Source organism: Lissotriton vulgaris, chromosome 4_1, assembly GCF_964263255.1.
Source record: "Lissotriton vulgaris chromosome 4_1, aLisVul1.2, whole genome shotgun sequence".
NCBI lineage: Eukaryota > Metazoa > Chordata > Amphibia > Caudata > Salamandridae > Lissotriton > Lissotriton vulgaris.
The window spans coordinates 1,489,895,446-1,489,915,165 of record NC_141691.1 but is presented as its reverse complement, the minus strand read 5'-3'; the positions used below and the strand labels follow the sequence as shown (position 1 = coordinate 1,489,915,165).

At 44.0% G+C, this 19,720-nt stretch overlaps 1 protein-coding gene across 1 annotated transcript in view; it reads right to left on the bottom strand.

Annotated features, from left to right (window-relative positions):
• SNTG1 (syntrophin gamma 1) overlaps nucleotides 1-19,720 on the bottom strand; it is a 1,529,981-nt gene that overhangs the window by 189,015 nt on the left and 1,321,246 nt on the right. Inside the window, exon 16 of the mRNA XM_086917997.1 lies at nucleotides 13,902-14,012. Within this exon, the coding sequence (XP_086774123.1) occupies nucleotides 13,902-14,012 (111 nt within the window). The remainder of the gene's footprint in view (nucleotides 1-13,901; nucleotides 14,013-19,720) is intronic.

The window sequence follows — 19,720 nt, the reverse complement described above, 5'->3', positions numbered from 1 at the left end:
TTTGGAACCCAATTGACACAGTTAAGTGGTCTGAAAGACCACTAGACAATATTGCAGTGTCAGAGACTCTGTGCGCGTAACTTAATGGTACTAACAAAGAATAGAGGCTAGAGAACAACCTGTGGATGTGACAATAGTATGTAAAGACGTGTTCGGTCGGGTGAAGCCTTCTCCAAGCATCAACGCAGCCCAACCCCTCAACCTGGGGTCTCAGACACGACTAACAGGATCCTGCCAGCCCCGCAGTGACATGCTATCTGTCATGGGTGGGGTACATACCATCATTCTAATCTCCCCCGAGTACCATGATCCCATCAGGAATGTCCACCCAGATAGTCGCCTATCGCTCCACCAGTGCCTGGGTAAGGGATATAAACACTGCCCAGGACAACTGTCTCTCGTAAAATTGTACCTGTCACATTTACATATCTACCCTCTGTGTCAACCCACATGTGTGAGAATTGGAAGGGAACTCTGTTGTGGATCAGGATTGCTATGCTTCAGGTGCCTCTTGCAAACCCCTAGTAGAAGATTGGTTGAGTATGCACGGGAAATGGTCAGTGTGCAGGTATTGCATGGAGAGTATTTATTTCGCACAGTAGGAACATAACACAAATTTTAATTAAACATTCCCAACCCCTTTCCCTCTTCCCACCCCAATAACTCCCAAACATGGAAGTATCTATCCCAGCTGGAGTATCATCCCAATCCTAACAGGGGCAGAAGACCAGTACCATCCAATTGATCCCCAATAACAAGTTCATTAACTAAAGCCCATCTAAGCCTCCTTCATGGTGATCATTGATCATGTTGTGATGGTCAACCTCCACTGTGTAGCCAGGTCTTGTTATTTTGAGGTATATGAATATGTCAGACTTGAGGGGCCTCTAACATGTCCGTGCTATGGGCCTGAATTACTATAACGACTGTGATCTATGGCGATGTTTGTCCTTAAACCTTGACCTTTGGCAAAGAGGATCACTGCAGGAAGAGTCAGAGTCAAGTTGAGGCAGTGTGTGGGGCCTAACGCATATCTCTTTGTTAGTCCTGCCCTAGACTTCTTCAGGGGGTCAAAGTATAGTATGCAGGAATTTCACACCACAAGTAGGTGGCCCGGGAACAAAAGTGCTTAGGGGATCTTGAGGCCTCGGAGGGGAGACTTTGCCTCTGCGATTGGCGCCTTGCTCGGCCAGCCTGGTATAGTCTGGGAAGATCAAAATGCATTGGGAGTCAAAGGGGAGAGGTTCTTGTATCCTGGTCTGTCGAATGATAGTGTCTCGGTCATGAAAATTGAGAACTCTTACAATGACAGGCCGTACCCTGGCGCTGGGAGGGGGCTTCTTCCCTAGGGTGTGGTGGGCCTGCTCAATGATAAAGCAGGGGGAGAGGGTCCCAGATGGCATCCATTCCACTATCTAGTTGGCTAGAAACTTCCCATGTTGTTGCCCTCGCAGCCCCCTGGAAAGCCCACAAATCGGAGGCTGTTCCTGCAGACGCGCCCCTTGGTGTCCTCAGCACATGTTTCAAGACCTTTGGTGAGGACTTAGAGTGTGTCCGCCTTCTTTTGGAGGACAGAGACAACATCTCCCACACTGGACACCCTCCTCCGAGCCTCTGTAAGTCTCTCCACTGCGTTGCACAGGTCCTGGCGTAGCAGTGTTACATCTGAGCTGACTGTACCAATCTTAGCTTCCAACATGTCTCGGGACTGGGTCGTATTGTCTAATGTTACCTCTCCAGAACCTCCAGAGTTCACAGCTGGGACTCCAGTCCCGGTGTAGCAGTCCATGGTACTTTGGTTAGAGGTGGCATTGGTTGGCTATCGGACGTCATTGTAAGTGGACCTCTTCACTAGCGCCCCTAAGCCCCGCCAGGCCACAAGCAGTTTGCAACAAGAGAGATTACGCAGGGGGTGAGAGCAGCCATACATGAATTGTGGTCTAGCCCGGGGACCCCAACCGGGTTGATAAGACTCAACCTTGTTGCAGGAGTGCGGATGGGGAGAGGCGTGAGGTCGTGTTCACTCAGATCACAGCCGGTAGAGGCCAGGAGGGGATTTATCGCCCAAAAGCCACAACGGGGCCTAGCCCGACCGCCTTCACGGCGGGAGTGCACGCCACCCCCCTAATGGGTGCCTTGCCTGTATTACACTCCAAGTGGCGCCGGGGGGAATCTGCTCTTCTGTAATGGCTGTGGATCAGTGCTAGGGACCAAACAAGTGCCTAGTTTGTCACCCGAGGTCACAGAGGTGTCTGAGCCACTACAGGTACACCACTCCGGTACATTCCGGGTCGGACCCCATGGGTCTAAGCGACAGCTCTTTCTGCAGTCAGCCCTCCCTGTGCGACCGACAGCTGGAGTTCAGAAGCCAATCAGAGCGGGTGGACCACCCTATGGCAAATTCACACCAATGAGACCACCAGCACTGTTACAGCCATGGCTCGACTTGGCCGTTGAGTCACCAGGAACCTAGGACCCATATCTCAGTGGGTCACAAGGGTACAGCGAGCGTGTTCACTACTAAGGCGGCCCGCCCCCATCAGGTCTCGATTACCACAGTGGCCCAAAATAGCCTCTGAGCAGGGCCAGCCCGCTAAAGTCTCTACCTCTGCTGCGGCCTTATTCGGTCACTGAGACAATGTCGGCCACATGCTGCACCCTCAGGAGACATCTCCTGCAACACTGGCACCGCTGCATCTGACCATCTCACCTGTCTGCCCTCAGATGGGTAGAACCAATGCATGGGCCTTGGGCACTGCAGCCAGGCAGATGGCTTCTGAGAAGATTACGCCCACTCCACTGCATAGAGCTGTCAGCGGGGTTGGTAATCCAAGCCGCCCCCCACCGCAGGACAGACAGAACCGTGTTCCATGCACCATGTGGTGTTTGGCACACACTGCATGGAGGTGAGTTGGGGCACTACATATGCACCCAGGGACCCTTTGTAGTGGCCCACGAGGGACGGGACCTATTTGGAGCCCTTAATATCCCTTTCCGACACCCTGTTCATGCCAAAGTTCCCACCATGAACACGCTGTTGGAAAGGGGTAGCCAAATCCTGATAGTGGATTCAGCACCGCCGTCATTAAGGGACGCAAATCCGTCCACTGCCTCTTCAAGATCTGAGATCCTGGCGGAGGCGGGAGTGTGGCTCCAACCGTATAGGGTCCAACCGGCAGCATCATAATGTGGTGCTCGGACTGAAGGGCTGTCAGTCAGTCGTAATACTACCAACGGCCTGTCAGTGGTTCAGAAGTTCGAGTCAACTATGGTGGCCTGCGGCAGCTCAGCAAAGAACAGGTATTGAATCCACGGCGACACCGGTTCATAGGGTTTTGAAGCGGTTGTCGACAGCTTCCCTCTGGATCTTGATTTGGGTGCAGCCTGGAGTTTTTCGGCGGAATGAACGAGGACAGTCTGATCGGCGAGTTGATGCCGGCGGCTTGCAAAACTTTCATAAAGTTTCCAAACTTTAAAATCTTGTAATTTCTTGGTTCAGTTGGGGAAACAAGAGTCCAGTGGCACCAAAAAAGGGTTTAGAGACTCTGAACTGCCTCTTGGAGGCTCAAACTCAATGTCCCACAATGCACCAGCATAGTCCAGGAAAAATCTAATTGCAACTAGTCAGCTGGGGTGATCCTCTCCTTGGCTTAGCAGGTGACTTCTTCAATCTCTGTTTTACCTGTTGCTGATCAGGGAGTTCGCTCATTTGACTTTGAGTCAGGCACAGTCCTTTCTTTGAACAGCCTTGTGAGCGCAGCAGGTGCAGTCCTTCTGAGTGCAAGCTTTCTGTAGGGCAGGCCAAGGGTCCACCAGGCTGTGAAAAATCTAAATTATCTTCCGTTCTCGGCTAGCAGGAAAGGGGGACACCCCAACCAATAAGAGTAAACCTACCTCCCTCTGACATGAACGCTTCCTGCGAAGTGTGACATATTTGTGACACAGAATGCACTGTTCTCCCAAAAATCAAAATGGAGAAATTGTCTCTTTGGTGTGAGTGTGTGTAACCCAACCTAGAGGTGTGGCTAACAACGGACTACATTCCTTTTCCTGCCCCCTCCTAATCTAATTAGGGGGTGTCTTACTGGCTACAGATCAAGGAATTAGGGATGGTCTGGGTCCTGTGACAAATATTTTGTGCTGCAGGTCCTGCCTTTGGAGTCTACCTTATCTACGCAGTCACCTTCCTGTCCCTGAACTCTCCAGGAAGCAAATCTCCTCTCACCAAATGGCTGCATTGCTGCAGCCCCAGGCCTCTTCACACATACTCAGGGAGCAGCTTGGCTCAGTCTGTAAAAGGCTGACCAATCAGGGCAGCTTTACTTTACTTCAGGATGGTAAGTTCTAAAAATACTTTCCTGTAATAGTTATAAGAAATCCGACCGTTGCATGGTAATGTATTTATTGTAAACATTATTTTGTTGCTTTGAATGATATGTCTAGCTACCTCTAATCAAAAGTTAAACTTTATCAACTTTAGTATGCCTATGGGGTTAGCAGCCCTACAATAGAGAAAATTACATTGTCTGTTTTTTCCTACGAGGGCATATAGAACATATCATATATTGTTTCTTCTTTTTATAACAAAACACCCTACTCCTGGGTCACCTAGGGCAGACCTTAGGGATGACTTGTACGTTATAAAAAGGTAGTTTTGGACTTTTTAATGTACTTTTAATTCTAAAGTGGAACTTGGACCTCGTTTTATTTTAAAGCCAACCTTCAAGGCAGACCTTATTTTAAAACTACACCAGACACTACTGCAGTGCACACGTAAGTGCATTAAGTCTACTGGGGTTTTAAAACCTACATATATACTAGGGGCTTATAGTTAGATTGTCTTCACCAATTAAAATTATACCAATTACTGTATACTTTTAGAGGACAGAGAACTGTCCCTCTGCCTGGTTAGCAGGGCAACGATGTAGGAATCAAGAAAGACACTGGCGCCAAGAGTATGATAACGGTGAAAAATCATGTTACAAGGTATCACTGACGAAGTATAAACGTCTCATAATTATAGAAAAAGTAACTATTACACCAGAAAATTCGAAACAGCACAAGACTCCGCTAAACAGCTGTTTCAAGTAGTATCCAAGCTAGCAGGGCCACTGGTGAACTCCACTAAGGAGGCGTCCCAATCACTCTGTGATTCATTAGCCAGCTATTTTCAAGACAAGGTGGGCCAAATGTACTCCAATTTTTCTGCCTTCTACGGGAGGCTGGAATCAACTGGCTGACAACAGCAGGAGTAGAGATATCCCTAGCTTCATGGAATTTTGGCCAGTTTCTGTGGAACAGATCACTGATCTGGCTAACACAGTCAAATCAGGCTCCCTGTCGGACCCATGCCCCCCTTTAGTCTTGAAAATGATCCCTGACCTGATATATTCTAACCAAGTGAGCATCTGTAACTCTATGTTCTGCTCAGGCGCCTACCCTTCCATATAGAAAAAGGCCATCATTCCGCCATTGTTAACAAAAAAAATCTTCACCCAGGAGGGACCAAAAACTATAGGCCAATTGCGCGTCTCCCATTTCCAGTGAAAATTAATGAAAACATTGTGAATACCCAGCTGGCACAGTTTATTGAAGAGAATAAGCTGTTTGATGACACACAAATTAGCTCCAGGAAAGGCAATGGCACCGAGACCGCACTCATCAAAGCGCCAGATGAAATTAGGATGGTGCTTGACAGAAGAGGTGCCGCAGTTCTGCTGCTTCTGGATATATCAGCACCTTTTGACACGGTTGATCATGTTACACTGATCAACCGTGTCTCAGCCACTGGCATTGGACTCAAGGCCAAAGCCCTTCTGTCCTGTTTCTTATCCAATCGGACCCAGTCAGTCAGTATGGGTGATTTAAACTTGCCAGCATTTTCTCTCCCTTTTAGAGTTCCGCAAGGATCTTCGCTAAGTCCAACTTTGTTCAACATATATGTGACGGACTTAGCACGAGTAATTAAATCTTTCGGGATGGGTCTCACATTATATGCGGGTGACACACAACTGGTGCTTGCGGTGCATAAAAATGGAGAGGCAAGCTTTCATGTGGAATGTTGGCCATTAGTTCAAGGATGTCATGTAATTGCCTTAAATTAAATTCAGATAAGACTTAAGTAATGGTCTTTGGTAACCTCGCACCAGGATGGTCTTGGACCTGGTGGCCAGCTGATCTGGGATCACTTCCTATCTCTGTCAAGAAGGCCAGAAACTTAGGTGTCATATTTGACTGATAGCTTATCCTTTACACATCCCGCCAAAACAGTGGTCTCCTCATCCTCTTTTGTTATAAGGATGATAAAAAAATTGTTACCTTTCCTCCCAATCAGTACTGGGAGAACACTTATCAGTGTTCTCGTTATGTCTAAGGTCGACTACTGCAATGCCCTTTTAATCAATGACCAATAAAGGGTCCTGGGTAGGCTACAACTGGTACAGAACGCAGCTGCCAGGATATTGTCAGGTACTCCGAAGTTTAAGTCAATCTCCAATGTGGTGCGAAAGCTCCATTGGCTGCTCATAAAAAGTAAAACTAAATTTAAGGTGTTATGTATTGCCTATAAGGCTACTCACAACACAGGACCTGAATACCTGAAACAATCTTTTCTGGCATATTCATCCAGCAGATCCCTGCGCTCAGCAGACGCCAACCTTCTGATCATCTCCAGAACCAAGAAAGCCAACTGGGGTGATAGAAGGTTCATAGTGGCCACAACTAAACTGTGGAACTTGCATCCCCTGCAGTTAAAACCAGCCCTACTGTGCTATCATTCAGGAAACAAGTAAAAACTTGTGCCCACATGCATCAAACTCCCGTTTTGCGTTTCCAAATTTGCGATTTTTACCGAATCGCAAATAAGGATTCGCAAAACGGGATGCATCATAGAAAGTGCTTAATATTTCCGATTCGGTAAAAATCGCAATTTTTACCGAATCGCAAATATTATGCGAATTCAAAATTGCGAATTCGCTATTCCCATTGATTCCTATGGGCCAAAAGGCCTGTGACTCTGGACAAATCACTCTATCTTCCTGTGCTTACAAAAAATGAATGTCTCCTTGTGAAATGTAATGATGCTCATGTAAAGTCCTCCAAATGCTTTGGGTCAAGTTCATACTATATAAAACTGCGAGAACATGTTGTTTTGAAATTGCAAGTATCATTCATTTTTATTGTACCATGGTAAGCAGATAAAATGCCTATGTTACCTGGCAAGACACCAGCAAAAAGGTCCTCCAATGTCCATGTGTTGAACACGTAATTTAAGAGAATAAAAAGATATCCTCAGTTTAGAAAACCAGAATAAAATGTATTTATATGTTTAAATAATTTAAACAGTTTAATTTTAACATTAGTTTCAATGAGGTTTTATTTTAAGTCTCTAGTTTCATTCTTTTCTAAAGGTGCATATATCAGTACCAGTGTTTGCCCATTTGTGATGCTGGACTTACATTTACAAATGTTAGGCCCTCTTTGGCTGTAGTAACTAAAGAAGGGCAGTTTGTGAATAGCAGTGGACTTACTCTTTTGTGGGTGGATGTTTTCCCCTCCATACTCCTCTCTTAAACCGTCCCCTTTAGTCGTTAGAATTCCTCATTTCCAGCTCATTTCCTCTGTCCTGTCCCCATTTACTACTAAAAGGTATACTTACTTGTACTGAGATCTCCACGGTCTAGGCAGAGACCTTCACTGACAAAAGATAGGAGAGGCAAAGTCATAGACCTCCGAGCCTAGATCTGTGAATGACATTTGGTAGAACATTAGTAGTTTTAATATAGTACTAACATCCAACAAAATTCATTTTGTGAATAGGCTCCACTGTGTCCAGGATTCAAGGTTTTGCCACCAGGTTCTTCTTGTGTGCAACATGCGTAGCTATTACCTCTTCAGCATTCTGCTTTGAAATTCGCATTCACTTTTCTAATAGTTTTGTTTACTTTAAGGTTCAGATCAGAACCAACTCAGGCATGTTTACCATCAATAACACTTTAGCATCCATCATCATTTTGTACTAATATACTAGGATCTCCTCATCTGTCTCGTTTGCTGTCCTCATTATACAGTGTTTTCCTCTTTCGTGCCTCACACTTTTCTGGGAAATTGATGATGAAGCTGTTTCTGAGCTTAAATCACCTTCCGAGAAACTGCACATCAGTGGTCATCATACACAGCATGGAACACTTCCCACATATTATCAAAATGATTCACGGCGCAGCTACCAGTGTGGACAAATGCTTCAGTACCATACATAGGGGTATTAAGCACTATATAAATGCCACAACACCAAAGAAAATCTCTTACTAACACAGTGCTTTCAAGAGTTCTGCAGCAAGCACAGTACATTTTATTAACCTCCTTCAGTTTTGTATTGTTTCTTTTTATTTTTTATTATTATTCATGTTGTTATCCAAACCCTTCAACCAAATCCAGGAATGGGAGGGTGGAATAATGTTAACCACTGTGTCTTTTTTTTTTTTAACAACAAATGTTATTGATTTTCAAGGTACCAAATGGGCAAAGCCCAGCGAGCATCAAACCATATTTGGATACAGTATACAATTGCAAGGCACCTAGTAACATCCCCAGTGTGGTCTGCAGAACATCAGACCCAAACCCCGCTCCCCCTACCCCCAGCTACGGACCATACACCAGTTATACAACATTATACAAACATAGTGCAATCTTGCTCTTTTACCCCTGCACAACACCACTACCCTATATCAGTAAATTACTCACTATCAGTCTATCTATTGGGTCCCGAGAAACTGCCGGCTCCAGGAGAGAAAGGTCAATGCCACGGTACGTGGCCCAGCTGGCCCAGATCTTTTTGTGTTTTTGCGGGCATCCCGAGCTTGAAACACTGCATCTTCAGTGGACAGGCACCTATCCATTGCTTTCTTACAGGTACCTATACTGAGTGGGGATGTTGCCTTCCAGTGTTGTGCAATGTCACGTTTAGCTAGTGCAAGCCCCAGAAACAATAAATGCCTTTTATATCTGTTTTCCCCAATGTCCTCGGTACTGTATAGGAGAATCAGTCGGGGGTCTGCAGGAATGTGCCATGCCAACACCCGCCCTAAACATGACCTTATGCCCGACCAGAAATGTTGCAGTGCCCCACAACTCCACACAGTATGGAGAAAGGACCCCTCCTCCGAAGCGCAACGGAGGCACATAGGGGACCGAACAGCCCCCATCCTGTAAAGAGTAAACATGTAAAATATATCTTGTGAAGATATTTGAACTGGATCAGTCGATATCGGTTAGAAACCACTGAGTACCGGGGGCTAGCCAGTGCCTCTGTCCAGTCATCTGTCAATGTGGGCACATCAGCTTCCCACACCGCCCGAGTCCGGTGTATAGGGGTCGCGGAGTGTGTAGTTAGTGTTTGGTTAATTTGACGAATCTTGTGGGCACCAAGATCCCCCTTAAGCAACCAGCCCTCCAGTGGTTCGAACTCCAGGAGGCTCATGAGGCCCCTTATTAAAGGGGACACGGCGTGTCTGAGTTGCAGATATCTGTCAAATTGTATTTTATGGCGGCTGTAATCCTCCTGAAGCTGCTGAAAGGATTTGAGTGTGGCCCCCGCATTATGTCTCCCAACAAGGAAATACCAATGTCGTCACACCTATGGAAACCCTCCTAAGTCGCGATGGCTGGAGGTGTGTGCCTCGCCAAAGAGGTGCAGCACCGGTTAGCTTGCCCCACCATCCCATTTGTCGGACCGCTCGCCTCCAGATCTGCTGTGTCTTTAATGAAATCCAGATTCTCTTGGCATTTAATTTAATGGCTATTTCATCACAAGACTGGAGGCTACCATTATGCATGATGGTAGTCCTGTTAAATGATATTCAACATGTGCTACATTGGTTTACAGTAATGTTTTGCAAAGGTATTAGAGTTTGACCAATCAGCAGCCTCAAGGATATGCTCTCGTCTTCCACCTTTCCAAAAGGATGGCTAGTTATAGCTCCTCTCATAGAGTGTGCTTGAAGCTTTTTAAGGTCAACACCTGCCAAGTTCATCATCCATTTATCCAACCTTGCTATTGAAGCAGACGTTATAGCCTTGAAAGGTTTCACAAATGAGATGAGTAGGTGCTCAACACCATCAGAATGATGCTCACTCATTCTGGAATCTTATTCTCTCATGTAATCTACTACACACAACTTTTTGCATGAGTCAAGCCTAGTATAAAAAATAGTGTCGGGCATGGTCTTATTTCTTCTAATATAATATGAAATCTCACTCCAAAGGCATCGTAAACCCTGTTACTTACCTCTAAAGCTTTAACATCCGATACACTAAATCAGGAAATTAGAGAAGAGAAGCTAGCTTCATAGAATGTGTCTTCCGATCTAAATTTCTGTCACAAGGCCATGTGTGAAAAGATCCAGGACTAGTTCAAGATCCCAAAAGGTCTCATATCTAGTTCTGGGGGGTCTCCTTAAACTAATGCTCTTAAGAATTTTACATTCTGTGACATTTTTCCCAATGCTTAATGGTAGCCTACAGTCTTGTAATGAAATAACGATTGACCTAATTCAAAGCCAAGAGCATCTGGATTTCATTAAAGACACAGAGGCTAACATTATCCCACCCTCCCATCCCTGGAGTTGGCTGAAGGGTTTGGAGACATGAATAACAATAAAAAACTAAAGGAGGTTAATAAAATGTACTATGGTCAGAAATGCCCTCAGACCTTCCTGAAGGCTGCTAGATATGCAATTGTAGAAACAATGGAATTATGCCAAAAACACATTGATGTGGATTTCCAGTCTGGATTTGGCCACAGGGTCAAATGTAAAGCAGACAATGCCAAATATTAAAATACTATATACAACATTTCATGAAATAATTGAGCCCATTGGCAATTACTCGAATAGCTTCTACCTATTTTTTATGAAACTTTATAAGCACTCAGGGGCAGATTTACTAAGTACTTCGTTCGAAGTGCAACTACTGATGCCTTTTGACCCAAAACTCTATCTACTAAAAATTTGAGACAAGGTTTTGGGTAAAAAAATGAATGCCACTTGTAAGCAGATGTTAAAAGGAGAAATGTTTTTATTTCTCCTTTCTTTTCCGACTTTGGATTGTGTGCTGCACTGTACAGCACACATTCAAATTAAGAAAAGTTTTAAAAGTTGTCTAGGCATGGTATTTTGTACTGGAAGGGAACCCTTCCAGTACTAAACCTGTGCGAGACTCATGCGCACACCCGTACAATATGGTGCAAAGGAGGGTGAGTGGTGCTCCGCAGCAAAAACCTACACCAGCATTAGGGTGAGCGGAGGACAGAGCCATATCACTGTAGATATGGCACTCTCCTGCTCCCTCTCTGCCATGCCACACAGCGCAACATATTTGGCTGCTGCTCTGCGTTGGGTGACAATTTCATGAATCTGGCCCTTCATGTCAAGACTGTGACCTCTTTCCCTCCTAGCTTAAATTACCCATTCCCAAAATTGTTGAAGAATTTTTATATGATTTCTATCAAAGTGAGGGAGGAGGAATACGTGTCCAGTCGTTTCCCCAGTTATAACACGTACTATCAAGATTTAGACTAGGACACTTGTAACTACGTTACATGTAGTGGTATAGAAAACCTTCATAAACGCTATGATTTTTCGTGAGTGCGGTATGTTCTGGTTCTCCGCCCCTCATAGACGTTTGGCATTCGTCATTGGGTAATCTATTCGTGCAGCATGCCAGCCTCAAACCATGAGGACCACTCTGGAGCAGCGTAGCAGTGTCCAGAAATGAGTTAGGCCAGTATCACTTTTGGTGAATGTGGAGGGTAGAGTTATATTAAAAAGCAAACCTTCACCCAAGTGACCATTTTATTCAAAAAAAGGGGTGTGATTTGTAGTAAAAAATTAGGTGTATACTTTCAGATCGGGTTACTGGATCTAAGTATATCTTTTAGAACATATAGTCGACATGTTTCAGCTCCGTATTTACCCAGCCGGGTCTGTGGAGCTTTCGTCAGGACTATGGTCCGGGGGCAGCGCCAGCACAAGACGACGGAGACTCTCCAAATTGCGGCCTGCTTAAATCCCCGAAGAAGCCTGACCTAATGCGCAGCAAGAAAAAATGTTCTTGTTCTAATAACTGAGTGGACATAACGAAATCCACTACCACATACTACACAAATAGTGTAAGTATTCTTACTGTTGTTTTGTCCTGACGAAAGCTCCACAGACCCGGCTGGGTAAATACGGAGCTGAAACATGTCGACTATATGTTCTAAAAGATATACTTAGATCCAGTAACCCGATCTGAAAGTATACACCTAATTTTTTACTACAAATCACACCCCTTTTTTTGAATAAAATGGTCACTTGGGTGAAGGTTTGCTTTTTAATATAACTCTACCCTCCACATTCACCAAAAGTGATACTGGCCTAACTCATTTCTGGACACTGCTACGCTGCTCCAGAGTGGTCCTCATGGTTTGAGGCTGGCATGCTGCACGAATAGATTACCCAATGACGAATGCCAAACGTCTATGAGGGGCGGAGAACCAGAACATACCGCACTCACGAAAAATCATAGCGTTTATGAGGGTTTTCTATACCACTACATGTAACGTAGTTACAAGTGTCCTAGTCTAAATCTTGATAGTACGAATTTTTATATGATTCAGAATTCTGATCCATGATCATAAATTGAGCCCTCAGAAAATTATGCAATGGTCTGAAAAAACAAGTTTTTGAAGAGCTGCAAACACCTGTGTTGTCAGTGCTGTTCCGTAAGTTGTCATTAGAGAGTTTTGTGAAATCCTGAGTGTGCCATAAAGATCAAGTAGGGCATTTTGATATAAACACCTCTGAGTAATATTGGCTCCCTAGATGTTAGAACTGTGTTGTAACTCAATTTCGAGCCCACCAAACCCTTTACCACTATGAATTTCATTTCAAGTGTGGAATATAATAAACATTTTCGAGGGGGTGTTATATGAGAAGAATCAGGCAAAGTTGAATGCTCACTGCTGAAATGTCTAGTGGCATGCAGGTCATAACTTTGTGTTCCGGCACATCAAACTTAGCCTTCCTGCTTTCTGAGGTCAGTAAAAGAGTATCCTCAAAATGGGTAATAGTGAGGAGTGGCTCATGCAGGTAAGAGCGGTTGGACGGGGTGGGGAGAGTCAACAGGCAACAACAAGGTAAAGTTAAATTAAAATAAAAAGAAAACCACTTACCCTGTGTTCGCCGACTCGGCAATGCGGCGAGCACAGGGTAAGTGATTTTATATTTTTTTATATTTAATTTTATCTACCTGTTAACTGCATCCTTCGTCCATCCCACCCCGCCCCGTCCCCGCCCGCCCCACTGCTCTTACCTTGCCAACCGCGCCTGTGCTTACAGTCAAGCTTCTGAAGGCAAAGTTGTCTCTTTTTAGGGACTTGTACAATCCTCATCATCACAAAGTCACCCTAGTAATTTGGTGCTCCTAGAGAATGTAATAGGTGTGTGCCTGCATGAGAAATCTAAGGGGCACTCGACTAACAGCGGGTATTCTTCTCTCCTGTAATAAAGGACTTAATTTCTCAGTCTTTAATGGCAGTGGGGAGGGGTGGAAATCTGGTGGAACATTAGTTATTATAGCAAGTGGTTTGAACAGATATGAATAATGTCATTGGGAGGTGTTAACATTTTCACTCTTTGATCCTCCTCAAATTAACTTACAAAAGTTAAATGAAAGCCCCAAGACACTTTTGAAAAAAGTTTTTGCTGCAATTCCAAGCACACTAATTTAATGCAATAATCCTCACTTTAAACGGTTATACATTCATCTTCAGCAAACCTGGGATGGCCGTTGGCTATTTTGTCTCCTACCTGCTGTTGTTCATACATTTTAATTGTTCTGCTTCCAGTCATATGCCAATTTACCTTTGCCTCAATTTGTTTTGTATCTGGATTCTGGAACAAAAATTTTATTTTGCTCTTGCCGTCATCAGAAGAACCTTTTAACTGGGAAAATTTGTACCTCCAAAGTACAGCCTAGGAAAAAACAAAAGACATTTTACAAATGAGCACAAGCCAAAATAGAATTAGTTTACTGCAGAGGTCATGTCTCACCTAGCTTGTTCAAAACATGTAGCAGTTCATTAGGCGACAAATGCACTGTTCTCTCGCCTGCAGTTACTAACATAAAATGGATGCAACACACTGTATGGTTGGGAGACTATCATTCTAAATTTCAGCTAGAAATCATTTACAAATTGCCTCTACAAGGCCTTTAGCTTAATTTGACCCACGTTAACATGAAGCTCGCTAGATAATTGCATTGCTTTTTCCAAAAAATAGCAAACACTTATTTCCTTTCTGTATATCATACCAACCACAGCACATAAATTCCACATTTTACAGCATCATATTTTTTGCTAAATATAGTCTTGGCTATCATCGCCCTTTCCCATCTGAAAATTGTGAAGTACACAAACTCGAATTAGTTATCAGAATCATTGGCTGGATGGCAAGACATTTGGGCATAGGTAGGAGTCGAAGTACTTGGTTATGAGTAGGGGTAGACTTACTAGTGCCCACGGAGTTGTAAAGATTTTAGATTCTATGAAGGGATAGAGAGAGATGGAGGGAGGTGAAGATTTACTGGGGTGTATATAGTGGTAATGGTAATAGGTTATGAGCAGGAGTTGAGATAGGTATTCTTACGGCTAGAGACACAGCAGTTTAGGTAGGGTAGAGGTACTAAGGATATGCAGGGGGGTAGTGTTGCTGTTGCAGGGTTTCTGATCAGAAACAGAACTATGCTTGGGGCCATCAAACATCAGTATGTAGGGACTGAGTCACCATAACACATCAGTATCCATGAGCCCGAGCCTGACTAGCTATAGTGCCTTACTTAGCCTTCTAACCTTTCCAGAGAAACCAGTGAGCTGGCGCCACAGAACATAACACTCTCGATCCTCTCAGGGATCGTGGCAACAGGACACACCCTTTCGTTCTCTTATTCATACTTGCCAACAATAAGATCAACAAGAGACACTAAGGAAGTTTTTAATTTTTATTTAAACTATTGTGTTCTATGATGCAGTATTTGCGCCACAATTTGAAAACATATGCATACCAAATATATTGTTAGCATGATTAATAATCCATATACCATAAAAAGCTATGTCATGTTATAAGATTATCCCAACCACCTCACTTTAAACTGAAGCTGAATTATTATACATCAAAGATCTCTGGGATTAATGGCGGACCCCATACCTTAGCATACATAGATGGATATTCTACATCTCAGCTGACACAGTAATCTTGCTTCAGTGTGTTATTTCAGAACTCCTGTCCCCAGTTATATGACAAGACAGTTTGCATGCAGACAGCAGCTGCATTCTCATTATATGTCTAGGTACTAGAGCCCGACCAGAGAGAAACACAAAGGGCATTGTTTTTTGATCTTGTCTATGCTGTTAGACTAGGTCCCAGGAAGAGGGCAGAACACAAAAACATAAGCAGGGTGTGTGTGGAAATTAAATGTGGTGCAAAAATTAGCATGTTTTTTGTAGAAATGTGTGCAAAAGAAATGCAGTCTACAACGTGCACCATTAGGTATAAGTAAGGGTAATGGTGCTAGGGTAGAGAAAGAGTAAGCGTGAAAGGTGCATAGGTAATGGTAGGAGTAAGGGTATTAGGATTTAAGAAATGATTAAGGTGCCATGATCTAAGTAGAGGTAGAGGTATTATGGCATAAAGATGTGTGGAAGTAGTAGAGTTCATTTTGGGGTAGACATACTACAGTAGGGGTACAGACAGTAGAGTAATGGCTGAGATACCAGGGTAAAGGCAGGGGTAAAATTACAAGATTATAAGTAGAGTTTAAAACAAGAAGGATAGAAGAGGTAATGGGTAGAAATAATTGTACTGGGCTTTAGTCAGAAGTTGGAGCACTGTTGTATAAGTAGGATAGGTGTATAGGTAATAGGGTGGAAGTAGGGGTTTATGTAGTAGATAAAAGGAAGGGGATCCAATAAGTAGTTTGCAGGTGACAGTATAGGAACTAGTAATATATAGGCAAGTTAAATGTGTTAGGGCACAGGAGAGGACAGATTGTAAATAGGGTTAGAGGTAACAGGGTATAGAAAGACATAGCTACAAAAGGCATAGGTGAGGGAAAAAGTAAAAGGATAAAGGTAAATATGGTGGCACCATGAAATAGGTATGAATAGAAGTTCAAAGGTATTGTTCAGGTTTGAGGTACAAGGGTATAGACAGAATGAATGGGCATCTGTAAAATACTTTTAAAGTATAAGCGGAAAGTGACCAGGATACAGTAAGAATAAAAAAAGAGCAAAAAGTAACAGTGGACAGCTATAGGGGAAGAAATAGAAAATATAAATGACAAAAAAGATATTTAAGGTGCAAGAAAAATGAAATTTTAAACATTAGTTTTACACGTGAGACACTTTTCAAGGTACATACAAAATTCTCGGCGTTACAATAATTTACAAAAATTTGAGGAAACAGTTTTGTGGAGAATGTTTCTTTAAACCAGGTTTCCTTAAATCACTTTGTTTTCTCCAGGATCACATACAACTGAAGAGAGTCAGGTGTGGTATGCATGGGTGAGAATGAAGGTTCAGTCATGAGACAGCAGGTTTGATGTAGCATTACATTCAAAGACACATTAGAAGCAGTGTTGCAAAAATTGTTTGCCTCAGGGGCATAGGCCAGAGTAACAGGATAGAAGGTTGATTTTGCAGAAGCTGGCCATTAAAGTGTGCAAGAGTGCACTGGTAAGGTTATGTTTATGTGTAAGTGCCATCTGTGAGAGCTAGAGAAGTTCTTTGGAAATGGAGCAGTGGGTAGGAGGCACAGGTAAACGTTCAGCAGTGCAACTGCATCATGATAAAGGAATGGCTGCAGTAGATAGCTTTAGGTAGTACAAGTAAGGATGAAAATCATTTGCTTGAAAACCAAACATGTATTGATGCCCCAGTGGGAGGTAAGGTGGTCACCAGTATTTATAATGTAGCCTGAAGGCAGTTTCACTATTTTGCTGTTTGGAAGAAGAAAGTCAAGCCTCTAAATCGAGATCCCTTCAAGTTTGACTAGATCCAACTTTGAATTAAAGCTCTAAAGACTTCTTTGGAGGAAGGTGTGTCCAACTTAACATAAGGTGCATGTGTGAAGCAGAGGACCTTCGCAGAGACACACCTGTCTAAAAAGCCAAAGCAAAGTACATACATTAGCAGTGAAATATTCATCAGCCAAAGATGAAGACGCATAATCACACCTACATCTAGATCTTTTGGAACCTATGTAAGAGAAAAACTTGTATCCCAAGGAGGAGTATGTTGATGTAGTTCAGATAAGAGACTCTAGCTCAATGGAGCCCTGCATCCCATGAAACAATGAAAAGGGTGGATTTACATAAACATTCATAAAGTGGTCACAGGGTAAGACCAGAAATTAGATATCTCTATTGAAAAAGCAGCCTTGGGAGGACTCTCCAATACAATTCTCAAAGAGGGGGCTGATAACAACCCACAGGTAAAGGTTAACATCCTGCTCACATTGAGGCTTTAGGTTTTTTTGACCATACAGTAATGGGGATAGGCAAAAGAGAATCCAAGCTTTTTAGAATCAAGGTCCAAATATGGTTCCAATTTTTGGTATGAATTAAGCATAACCATAAAAGTTGAGTATGAAGGAGGCAAGGGTCTGAGGAGGATATCTGGAAGTTTCTTAAAAAGAAATTAGGCAATGTAGCTATGGCAAAATATATGAGTATAGAGCTGTTGTCCTGCTACTGCTATCCAATTTGATCTTTACATCATACTTGCAATCAATGACTCAGTCTCCCAATAATGGCAGTGTTGGACCAGGTACTTATCAGACAGTGTTTCCCTGAACTTTTTTGCTTTTTCCGCCTGGGTTTTGCTGATTCTCGAATGTGACCTCCAGGCACTTGGCACATTTCCACTGTAAATATGGTGCGAAAGTGCGTGCACCCTTCCTACCTATACTATACCAGGTGGGCACTGGCATCTATCTTGAGTAAACTCATGAGCTTCTTGCCATTATAGGCCATTCTGTATGAGCATCTGCTGGTGCCAGTGAAGGTGTATGCCGCCTGTCATCGTGGGCTTGTGTATTAGCACAAACAATTATATTAGTTAAGCCCATGACCAGTCTGCTGAGCAGACTCGGGCCCGGGAAGACTTGCACCCTGGGCGCTGAGGACTACATGTCCAACCTGTCAATACAGGTCTGTGTGCGCAGTAGTTCACGTGCACCCAGGTAGAGGGGAACACCTATGTGTGTTTTCACTACTTATGAGACGTCTCTCTTCCCATAAAGGTTAACATGGGGAAGTGACTCATATTACTTTATGCTGCACTAGTGGATTGCAGTGGAGAAGCCTCATGATGTTTCCTATCAATGGATTCCCCATGCCAAACCCTTTCCATTGGTAAAAGGGATTTTGGCATAACTCGCTTAGAAATGTCACTTATAGAATATGTTACATCTCATGACGGTACACCAAAAATATCTCCGGTAAAGATGCCCCTTGTGGGTGCTGGTCGGGCATTGCAGCGCCAGCTCGATGTGGAGCTTGCCAAATTTTGAAGTATGATACCCTTCTGGCGATGTGAAGGCCTTGCTCGCTCTCCCAGGGACTCTTTGGGACTTCACTGAGCTGATCACCACAATCTGTCTATCTTTGGTATAGGAACTGCATACCTTACTCTGAACATTGTGACTTCTTGTGTGCTGAAATGTCTGGCTCCTGTGGACACCAGGTTCAGGGCGGCACATCTGTGCATTTTCCAAGTGTCAGCCACTATCCACAAGAACGGCATGCCTCTGCCATTTAAGATAGACTGGAGAAATTGTGACGCTTAGCGTCTAGGGGTTGGATCATGGCCACATCAGCAAAGGGTGAGATACACTTGTGGGGACGTGGGACCAGAGAACCCAGACTGTGTGGTGCACACTGTCAGATGAGTCTGTTGTGCACACTGGAGGATAACTGTTTTAAAAGTGGCTGGCCTGGACCAAGGACCTGCTGAAGTGTGCTCTCCAAGAACATGACTGTGGGCCTCCTGTTCGTTAGGAGATCTCAGGGACATCAAAGACACCCTGGTGAGGGACCTACACCATCTACCTGCGACATCTGGAAAGGGGTCCCCTCCCAAGTGGCCACCTCCGCTGCTGCATCCCAACTAGTATCTTGGTGTGAGCCTGGAGTTAAGACTTGTTTTTTGAGAGTGCATTGCCTAGTGCGTAACCTTAGAAATTGTGCCCAGCTGTACAGGGTGTGGTCGATGTACTGTGGGAACCATGACACTTTATGTGTCTAGTTGGTGGTGAGCTGAATCACTGGTTGGGGGACCCCACATGGCCCGTTTGGTGGATTATGCCACATCTCTTGTGCAACACGGCGACTGCATGCTCATTGCATGTGGTGTCCGATTCACAGGGTACGACCCTCAGAGGTGGGGGTGTACACATAGTAGTGCCTCATTCTAACGCATGTGTCTCTGCACCTGTGTGTGTGTGTGTGAATGGACTGGTCTGGGGCAACCTGTATCCTTATGCACTTGATGTAGTGCCTCATTTCCAGGGAGGAATGGAATTGCATCTCTTCACTGTGTGTGAGACCGGAATTGCCTGGTGCAACCGATCTCAATGTGCACCGATTATTGTGCCTCTTTACCAGGGAGGTGAGGAATTTTCAACTC